This window comes from Hyperolius riggenbachi, chromosome 10 (assembly GCF_040937935.1).
Source record: "Hyperolius riggenbachi isolate aHypRig1 chromosome 10, aHypRig1.pri, whole genome shotgun sequence".
NCBI lineage: Eukaryota > Metazoa > Chordata > Amphibia > Anura > Hyperoliidae > Hyperolius > Hyperolius riggenbachi.
Window position 1 is genome coordinate 222,172,313 of NC_090655.1, and position 10,989 is coordinate 222,183,301.

The 10,989-nt window shown below is 45.7% G+C and overlaps 1 protein-coding gene across 1 annotated transcript in view; it reads right to left on the minus strand.

The window, feature by feature from the left end:
* LOC137536837 (zinc finger protein 721-like) overlaps positions 1–10,989 on the minus strand; it is a 51,979-nt gene that overhangs the window by 6,576 nt on the left and 34,414 nt on the right. Inside the window, exons 4-5 of the mRNA XM_068259027.1 lie at positions 10,730–10,814; positions 4,598–4,720 (exon numbers count right to left, since the gene is read on the minus strand). Coding sequence (XP_068115128.1) covers positions 4,598–4,720; positions 10,730–10,814 — 208 coding nt within the window. The remainder of the gene's footprint in view (positions 1–4,597; positions 4,721–10,729; positions 10,815–10,989) is intronic.

Here is a 10,989-nt window from a genome sequence, read left to right on the forward strand (position 1 = left end):
GCGCAGAAGGAGAGATTGCTTACTTGGCAGTTGGAAAAAAGCCATTATTTCCCACAATGTAATGAGGTTCACAGACAGCAAACTGTCAGGAAGACCATGGTTATGAAATCACACTGTGGGAGGGGTTTCAACACAATTTCAGTCATACAGATTCATTGATGATCTATTCGAGAAAAGGTGAAGATTTCTCATGGGGAAGGGGGTATCAGCTATTGATTTGAATGAAGTTCAGTCCTTGGTTCAGTTCCTCTCTAAGCCCTGTCACACTTGATCTATTCTGTTTCAGTGTGATTGTTATATGATTGCACCGCAAAGGTCCCGAAAGGTTGCACCGCACATTGACATGAGGGCGCCACCATACTGCGAGGCATACTTTCCAATGAAAGTATACCTCACTTCCTGGTTCACCGCGCACGCCACACAGTTACTGTTTAGGCTACTTTCGTACTTGGTATGGTGCGATCACCCTACGGTAGGGGAGCCGCACCATTCCCCATGCATATTACTCTGAGGCACGGTGTGCCGACATATAATCGCCCTCCCTCAGTGAGGTACTCCCTGCTGGACAGGAAGCATGTCACAGAAGTTTCTTCATTCTGCCTCTGAGCACCACTACCATAATTGGGAATTTACACTTACCGCAACGCCATAGACTTGCATTGCTGCATAATCCATGTGGTAGGCACGGATCATGCGGCAATGTACTGCAGAGATTGCGTGGCTGTGTGGCGATTTCACTACTTCCATCACAACACATCCCATCGCCATAGACTTACATTGCCCTCACGACAAGCTGCGGCAGGAGAGTACCGCGACGCTACGAAACACTGTAAGTGTGAAAGTAGCCTAAAGGTGATAGCCGCAACGTGATGCAGCGTTTTTGGGCGACGCATTGGACCGCACCTCCTTAGCGGTAACCCCGAGTCAGGCTCGGGACGGAAATGCACAGCTCAAAGCGGTAACCCCGAGCTGCATCCATGGGAGGTGTGTAATGTGCAGGGCTGCCGCAGATCTATCTTTATGATGATGATGATGATTTTTAGGGTCTAAAAGCTTGTGAAAAAAAATGCACTGCTTTTAGACAAAATCTGGAAGAAATACCGCCAGGGAGGTTTTTAAGTGTGTAAAGGCCTTTATCCTTGTGTTCTATTTCTTATCCGAGAGTCACCCTCAGTAGGGTTTGATAAGGTATGTCCAGGGAATCACAGGGCCAGATTTATCAAGAGTGTCGGAGACAAAATATTAGTAGGTTTTTAGAAATCCGTGCAGAACTGTCTCGGGCATCTTAAGAAATCATTAGATAGTGCAGATTCCTTCTAAAACGGTTGTATAATAGGAGGAGCTAGGAAGGTCTCTCAGACAGTGCAGTGTGTGAGGGGAATTGCTGTTGCTGAGGTAACCAACACACCTGCTGTATTCATAGCAGCAGGCTCTGAGGAGCAGGTGGGAGGGGCACATCTGTAGAGCTGCAATCAAGCACTTCTTAATCTGTGCCAGTTTAGGGATGGATTTGCACTTCTCTTAATTGTAGTGCAGCTCTAGAAATCCATGCTAAACTGCTGCTATTACTAGGATTTAAGAACGCTCTTATTATCATGCAGAACTGTTCTCCCTGCTGGTTAGAACAGATTAAGAAGAAAAAACTGTTGGTAATGTGTTGATAAATCTCCCCCACAGTGTTTGTGGGTATAGCTTGCATAAGCAAAATATATGAAACTGGGCTCCCTAGACAAGGTCTGTGCGAAGAAACAATGATGTGAGTTTCCTATATGGCTGTAATCAGCTATAAAATAGAACAAGCTCCTATAGTACACAAAGCATATCACACATTTATTGCTCTTAAATTTATTAGAATAATAGTTTTCCATATGCATGCATATTCTACCTATTTTCAAATGATAACGCTTAAAGAAAACCTGTACTGAAAATAAAAGTCAAAATAAGCATACACAACTCATACTTACCTTCCATGTAGTCTACTCCTCAGTGTCTTTCTCCTGTCCCGCATCCTATTTGTTCACTATGATCAAGGGAATTTTCCGTCCTCCATTTTGAAAATAGCCATTACCCCATAACAGCTTTCTGGTCAGCACACAGTTAAACTGTAACATTGCCCACTTGAGCCATAGGGAAACATGAACATTATCTGGTACATCCGTTTTCCTCTCAGCTATAACTGACAGCAACTGATATATTTCAGATCTGACAAAATATTGTCAGAACTGGATGGGATTATTGTCAGAAGAAAATGGTGAGCTTCTGAGAGGAACTGATGGCATGGTAACTCTGTAATGTTCACTTGAAGTTACCTCATGTGTTTATTTTAAATATTTTTACTCAGTACAGGTTCTCTTTAAATTGGGCTGTCTGGCACGCATGTTCCGCAATAGGGTGTCCTTGGGTCACCACATCCATATTTTATCTCTTCTCTGCCTTTCAGCTTTCCTCCAACCCTCTTCAGTATTCTCAACAGAATTTTTTTCCAGCTGGGTGGCGTGAAATAGTAGCCGGGTGGCATATAAAAGTAGCTGGGTGGGGCGAGATGAGAGGATGCAGGGCCGGTGCTTCTGTGTGCAACTCTGCTTACAGCATAGGAGGAGGTGAGCTGATAACAGCCAAGTGCTGACCAAAACTAGCCGAGTGAAGCACCCGGCTAAAAGCCTGGGGAGAACACTGCTCCTATCATCTCTCCTAACTCTGACCTACCAAGAGATCCAATATCAATCCTGCCACTTCCTATATCACCTCTCCTCATCCAAATCCACCCTCATCCCTTTCTCCAACCCTCATGTTCTCTCCACTATCCCTCACCTACCTACTGACCCCCATATCAATCCTGCCACTTCCTATATCACCTTGTCTCACTCCAATCCACCTTCATCTCTCCTCCAACCCTCATGTCATATCTCCTAGCCCTCACCTACCTACTGGCCCTCATATGGATCCTACCACCCCCTCCTAGCCCTCCCCTCCCATATAATTTCTCCTCACCCCAATCCACCCTCATCCTTTCTCTAACCCTCATGTCGCCTCTTCTAGCCCTCACCTACCCACTGACCCCTTATTAATGCTGCCGTCCCATACCACCTCTCTTCTTCCTTACCCCAATCCCCCCTCATCTTTCCTCCAACCCTCATGTCTAACTTCTAGCTCTGGGGAAGGTTAATGCCAGGGCATTAACCTTCCCCATACTCAGTCTTCTAAATCGAACCCCCTAATCTATGCTCATCTCCAACTGATATTCACCTTCCAACATCCACTTAATGTTGGGTACATCCGATCAGCAGATCGCTTGCTGGTTGGGGGTCAAATACCGTATACATGCCTGATTGTAAGCTGAGGTGGTTGTTATCGGTCACCTCAGCCGACTTAAGATAGGCAGGTGTACGAGGCTTTAGACACTTCATCCACCACCCAATCCATCTTCCGGTAGCTGATAATGTTTGTGTGCCAATCACAACACTGCTGACCTCCAGTTATTTCTGCAAGTGCCCAATTTCTATTACCCCTTCATCTCTCTCCTAATCCCAACTGCATTCCCTTCCATTCTATTCACCTACCTTATCAACCCACATTCTATGCTTATTTGCCTGTTCACCTGTTCCATTCTCCCCAGATCCCCACCCAAACCATCACCCAGATCCTTTACCCATTTATCCTACAATTTCTGATGTCTGCCTACCCTGCCTATGTCCACAATCTTTCCTGTGCCCAAAAGGTACCCATTTGGTAGTAAGTCATAATGATCCCTCTATAAAACTCTTTATCACTTACTATACATTATGATGCAAAACGTTTAGATCTAGAAAGGCCAAATATTCTTACCAAAAGACGGAGGATTCTTCATTCTGACTTTTTTTTTTTTTTTTTTAAACGCCCTTGTGTCTTTCTAAAAGCTGCCTCTTCCCTGTAAAGACATAGACAGACACATTCTAATCCCTTATGGGAACCTAATGCATACAATAATACAGTCACCATTCAGACATCACGAATGTTACAGTATAATCTCGTTATAGTAAACTCCAGGGGACCGGGAAAAAAAGTGTTTTACTATATCAGAAATTGTCCTATAAATGGCCCAGCATGTCCTGGTACATTCTATGCTGCAAAGGAGCAACTCTGTCCTTGGAGGTACAGTACAACCACTTGCACATTTGGTGGACTACAAGGGTACGTATACCTTAGGGCTGCTTAGCCAGGCTGGACATATTGCTAGTACAGTATCCAGAGCTCCTTAAATATTGCAGCTGTCACTGAATAGAGGCAGCCACTCGCTTCCTATGAATGGCTCCGATACCTCTGCAGGCGGGACTTGCAGCACCAGCCAGCCATGGGTTTCACACTGACATATGACACATGCACCACCCACTTTTTACTATATCCAGAGTCAGCATTACATACGGGACAAAAAACACGTTTACTATAACAGACGTTTTATTATATCCAGTGTTACTATTCCAGGCATTGCTCCCATATACTTATAATGAAGATTGGCCAGGACCTGGAGAGGTAGTTTAGAATACCAGAATGTTTACTATACCAGAGGTAACGAGATTATACTGTACTGGACAATTTCCATATTCCCATCACTGCTCACCTCTCCCATCAACAGCTCCATCTTCTAGAATCTCCTTGTCGTCATTTTTCTCAGGTATCAAGCCGGGAGATAGAGACACTGTGACAGCCACATTGTCACATGACCACGGAGCATAAATCTGTACTGAAAGGACAATAATAACAATGTTAGTTAAATCCCCCAAAAGAACACACCTCTCCTATGTGTCATGTGTCTTGAGGCCCAGAGGTTCATACTCCTCTAGCAACCAGGCCATTTTTTACAAATTGGCACTTCACAACTTTAACCGTTTATTGCTCGGTCATACAACTTAGCACCCAAATGAAATTTTACCTCCCTTTCTTCTTGTGGAGGTATTTAATTGCTGCTGCTATTTGTAGTTTTATTTTATTATTCAAAAAAGCCCTAAATTTTGTAAAAAAAACAAAACAAAAACATACAGATAAGTTAACTGGCTTCCTCTAAATTGGCCATAAACTATGATACAAACACTACACTATACATGCATTGGACATATGACTATGATACAATCACTACACTATACATACAAAGACAAATGACTATGGTAGGGATTCGTTTGTGAGCCCCTCCGAGGGGCAGTTAAGTTACAAGACTACTCTGTGCAGCGCTGCGTAAGAGGTCAGCTCTATATAAATACTGAAATACATAATTACCCAAAAAAAATAGCCTGCCAGCTCCAATCCAATCGCTGGCAGCTTGATTGCTGGGGTCCACTGTGGCGGCTTATGGGAAGGAGCGCTCGTGCAAGCTCATGTAAACTCTTGTTCCTCGCAAGATGCCGCATATATGCGTCGCGGAGGAACGAGAGAGCCGCTGTCCTGCTGTTATTCTGCTTTAGGTGGTCGGGAAGCGGTTAAGAGTGAGGTCATGTGCCATTTCTTAGAAATGGGATCAAGATATTGTGACACCATAAACATGGCGGGTGTCACCAGGGCCAGCTCTAGGCTCGTGGTGGCCATGGGAAGAGAAAGAACTAGCGCTCCCTTCGCCTGCCAATGTCACTATGGTATCTTATGCATGGTGAATGGCCATGTCCTTTGTGGACACTGCTGCACTGCATAGCTACCTTGTGCTCATTTGAGACTGTGCTTTGCTTCTGCCTCCACTGTGTGCCGTCCTTTTTCCACGCTGCCAGGAGCGGGGCTGATGGGGAGAACCTCCCAGTGACTTGGTTGCAGACAGTACCTTTACTAGTGATGCACATAGGTGCTGCACAGCACATAGATGTGCTGCAGTGACGTGTACAGCCATAGTGACCAGGCGCATGTGGTCATCCCCCCTGGGAATGGAGGCACTGTATGTGCACAGACAGCACATGCCTAAAGTCACCCCTGCCAGGACAGAATATAAATGGGATTTCAACCATTGGGGACCCTGGACAGGGGTTTGAACCATACCCACTCAATTAGTACAGTGGGAAAAAACATTGGCCAGCCAAAGCTAATATTTCCAGTCAGTGGAAATTAACTCTACAAAAAAAACCACGTGGAAGTGTTACAACATATTAGCGATGGGCTTCTAAGTAGCAAGCCACTCGAATTTGTGATTATAATGAGACTTAATTGCCTCAGGTGTGCAGCGGGGAGAGAGGGGGTTACTTACCCGCAAGTCCGTTGTCTTCTATGCGTTCCAAACGTCTTGCATGCGTCCTATTGGACGCGTTGCAAGACTCACTACTGTGCATTTCCTCCTTCAAGCTGGAAGGAGGAAATGCGCAGTAGTGAGTCTTGCAACGCGTCCAATAGGACACATGCAAGACGTTTGGAACGCATAGAAGGCAACGGACTTGCGGGTAAGTAACCCCCTCTCTCCCAGCCGCACACCTGAGGCAATTAAGCCTCATTATAATCACGAAATCGAGTGGCTTCCTACTCAGAAGCCCATCGCTATTATCTCCCAACTTTTTGAGATAAAAAAGAACACCCGTAGTCCCGCATACTATAAAGATTTTATAAGAAAAATTAGGGATGGGACGAATCCACAATTTCTTCGAATCCGAATCTAAAAAGGTTCTCGAATATCTCGAACCTTTCGAATCCCGAATCTAACGAATCCTGCGATCCGTGGAATAGTTGCCCACACTATAGCTAGCTAGGCATAGGTGCTCACACTATAGCTAGCTAGGCATAGGTGCCTTCAGTATAGCTAGCTAGGCATAGGTGCCTTCAGTATAGCTAGCTAGGCATAGGTGCCTTCAGTATAGCTAGCTAGGCATAGGTGCCTTCAGTATAGCTAGCTAGGCATAGGTGCCTTCAGTATAGCTAGCTAGGCATAGGTGCCTTCAGTATAGCTAGCTAGGCATAGGTGCCTTCAGTATAGCTAGCTAGGCATAGGTGCCTTCAGTATAGCTAGCTAGGCATAGGTGCCTTCAGTATAGCTAGCTAGGCATAGGTGCCTTCAGTATAGCTAGCTAGGCATAGGTGCCTTCAGTATAGCTAGCTAGGCATAGGTGCCTTCAGTATAGCTAGCTAGGCATAGGTGCCTTCAGTATAGCTAGCTAGGCATAGGTGCCTTCAGTATAGCTAGCTAGGCATAGGTGCCTTCAGTATAGCTAGCTAGGCATAGGTGCCTTCAGTATAGCTAGCTAGGCATAGGTGCCTTCAGTATAGCTAGCTAGGCATAGGTGCCTTCAGTATAGCTAGCTAGGCATAGGTGCCTTCAGTATAGCTAGCTAGGCATAGGTGCCTTCAGTATAGCTAGCTAGGCATAGGTGCCTTCAGTATAGCTAGCTAGGCATAGGTGCCTTCAGTATAGCTAGCTAGGCATAGGTGCCTTCAGTATAGCTAGCTAGGCATAGGTGCCTTCAGTATAGCTAGCTAGGCATAGGTGCCTTCAGTATAGCTAGCTAGGCATAGGTGCCTTCAGTATAGCTAGCTAGGCATAGGTGCCTTCAGTATAGCTAGCTAGGCATAGGTGCCTTCAGTATAGCTAGCTAGGCATAGGTGCCTTCAGTATAGCTAGCTAGGCATAGGTGCCTTCAGTATAGCTAGCTAGGCATAGGTGCCTTCAGTATAGCTAGCTAGGCATAGGTGCCTTCAGTATAGCTAGCTAGGCATAGGTGCCTTCAGTATAGCTAGCTAGGCATAGGTGCCTTCAGTATAGCTAGCTAGGCATAGGTGCCTTCAGTATAGCTAGCTAGGCATAGGTGCCTTCAGTATAGCTAGCTAGGCATAGGTGCCTTCAGTATAGCTAGCTAGGCATAGGTGCCTTCAGTATAGCTAGCTAGGCATAGGTGCCTTCAGTATAGCTAGCTAGGCATAGGTGCCTTCAGTATAGCTAGCTAGGCATAGGTGCCTTCAGTATAGCTAGCTAGGCATAGGTGCCTTCAGTATAGCTAGCTAGGCATAGGTGCCTTCAGTATAGCTAGCTAGGCATAGGTGCCTTCAGTATAGCTAGCTAGGCATAGGTGCCTTCAGTATAGCTAGCTAGGCATAGGTGCCTTCAGTATAGCTAGCTAGGCATAGGTGCCTTCAGTATAGCTAGCTAGGCATAGGTGCCTTCAGTATAGCTAGCTAGGCATAGGTGCCTTCAGTATAGCTAGCTAGGCATAGGTGCCTTCAGTATAGCTAGCTAGGCATAGGTGCTTTCAGTATAGCTAGCTAGGCATAGATGCTTTCAGTATAGCTAGCTAGGCATAGGTGCTTTCAGTATAGCTAGCTAGGCATAGGTGCTTTCAGTATAGCTAGCTAGGCATAGGTGCCTTCAGTATAGCTAGTTAGGCATAGGTGCCTTCAGTATAGCTAGTTAGGTATAGGTGCCTACAGTATAGCTAGTTAGGTATAGGTGCCTTCAGTATAGCTAGCAAAGCATAGGGGCCTTTAGTATAGCTAGCAAGGTATAGGGGCCTTCTGTAAAGTTAGTTAGGTATAGGGGCCCTCAGTATAGCTAGTTAGGTATAGGGGCCCTCAGTATAGCTAGTTAGGTATAGGGGCATTCAGTATAGCTAGGTATAGGGGCATTCAGTATAGCTAGGTATAGGGGCATTCAGTATAGCTAGGTATAGGGGCATTCAGTATAGCTAGGTATAGGGGCATTCAGTATAGCTAGGTATAGGGGCATTCAGTATAGCTAGGTATAGGGGCATTCAGTATAGCTAGGTATAGGGGCATTCAGTATAGCTAGGTATAGGGGCATTCAGTATAGCTAGGTATAGGGGCATTCAGTATAGCTAGGTATAGGGGCATTCAGTATAGCTAGGTATAGGGGCATTCAGTATAGCTAGGTATAGGGGCATTCAGTATAGCTAGGTATAGGGGCATTCAGTATAGCTAGGTATAGGGGCATTCAGTATAGCTAGGTATAGGGGCATTCAGTATAGCTAGGTATAGGGGCATTCAGTATAGCTAGGTATAGGGGCATTCAGTATAGCTAGGTATAGGGGCATTCAGTATAGCTAGGTATAGGGGCATTCAGTATAGCTAGGTATAGGGGCATTCAGTATAGCTAGGTATAAGGGCATTCAGTATAGCTAGATATAAGGGCATTCAGTATAGCTAGATATAAGGGCATTCAGTATAGCTAGTTAGGTATAGGGGCATTCAGTATAGCTAGTTAGGTATAGGGGCATTCAGTATAGCTAGGTATAAGGGGATTCAGTATAGCTAGTTTGGTATAGGGGCCCTCAGTATAGCTAGTTAGGTATAGGGGCATTCAGTGTAGCTAGTTAGGTATAGGGACCCTCAGTATAGCTAGTTAGGTATAGGGGCATTTAGTGTAGCTAGTTAGGTATAGGGACCCTCAGTATAGCTAGTTAGGTATAGGGGCATTCAGTGTAGCTAGTTAGGTATAGGGACCCTCAGTATAGCTGGTTAGGTATAGGGGCATTCAGTGTAGCTAGTTAGGTATAGGGACCCTCAGTATAGCTGGTTAGGTATAGGGACCCTCAGTATAGCTGGTTAGGTATAGGGACCCTCAGTATAGCTAGTTAGTTATAGGGGCATTCAGTGTAGTTAGTTAGGTATAGGCGCATTCAGTGTAGCTAGTTAGGTATAGGGACCCTCAGTATAGCTAGCCAGGGTACCCCTCCCTCTGTGCGCCTCCTCTGCTTACCCCCTACATAGAAAAAAATAGCATCGGCTCACCTAACAAGGGGATCCAGCGCCGAATCCCACTGCATCCCCGCGCAATCACCGATCCCCCGCTCGTCCTCTTCCGACCCCCCCGCGCCTCCTCCGCTCGCCCCTTGCATAGATGTGAGCATTGGCTCACCTAACACCTGCCCTGGATTCCCTACCTGCCGCCAGCGCAGAGCCGCAGACCTCTTGCTTCCTCCTCTGTTCCCCCTAGTGATCGGCATTTGCATCGCGTCATCACTGAAGCGCCGGGCGGTTACTAGAGGGAACAGAGGAGGAAACAAGAGGTCTGCGGGTCTGCGCTGGTGGCAGGTAGAGAATCCAGGACAGGTTTTAGGTGAGCCGATGCTCACATCTATGCATGGGGCGAGCGAAGGAGGCGCGGGGGGGTTCGGAAGAGGACGAGCGGGGGATCGGCGTTTGCTCGCGGGGATGCAGCGGTATTCGGCGGATTCGTTAAGGGGGAAATGGCGTCGGGATTCAAATCCACGAATCTCGAATATTTCTCAATATTCGAGGGATTCGTGGATTCGCCGTCCCACCCCTAAGAAAAATGTTGTTTTATAATTCAAACCACACTGGTCCTTTTTTAGCCTGGTTCATTTTCCTTTATAATAACATTTGAAAATATAAAATCTAGCCATTTAAATGAGGGGAATAAAGTTTAGACTCAGTTAAACACATTTTTCAGGAGAAAAATACATGTATTTACATAGATCTGTACATCAGTCCTGAAAGAGGGACAAATGATGAAGAAAGAGGGACATCTGGGAGCTATGGTTACAGGGAACTCACAGAATAAGGAATTCAGCTAAATCTGGACATGTCACAAGTACCGCGCTGAGTGCCAACCAGACATTGGTTAATAATAAGTGTGATCTCTGTATAATAAGTATGATCTCTGGTTCTGGTTTCATAAATGTCACCCTAAAGAGCTACACTTTAATTTTTTATTTTCATACCGGAAATATTAAGTTATAACAGCCATCTATCAGTATATGTATATATACATTAATATTCATGAGCAGTCATATTCATAGGCGGGCTTCCCAAAACTCACCTGTGTCCCTTTTCCCAATACAATTCATAACCAGTATGCATGCAGTCACTTTCCGGTCTGTGTGCGTGTGCGTGCGTCCCCTTGTCTGGCAGAGCACTCTTTATACGATTTTTTGCCTCGGTTTGCTCCACCCCTAGCTGGAAGGAGGAGGAAATACAGCGGAACCTAAGGTGCACGGAACTTCACACAGTCGGCTCGTCGGAGTGTTTAACAGTGCGCTTTCCGGCGAGTGGAACGCATGGTGAGCTTAGTGCTGAATT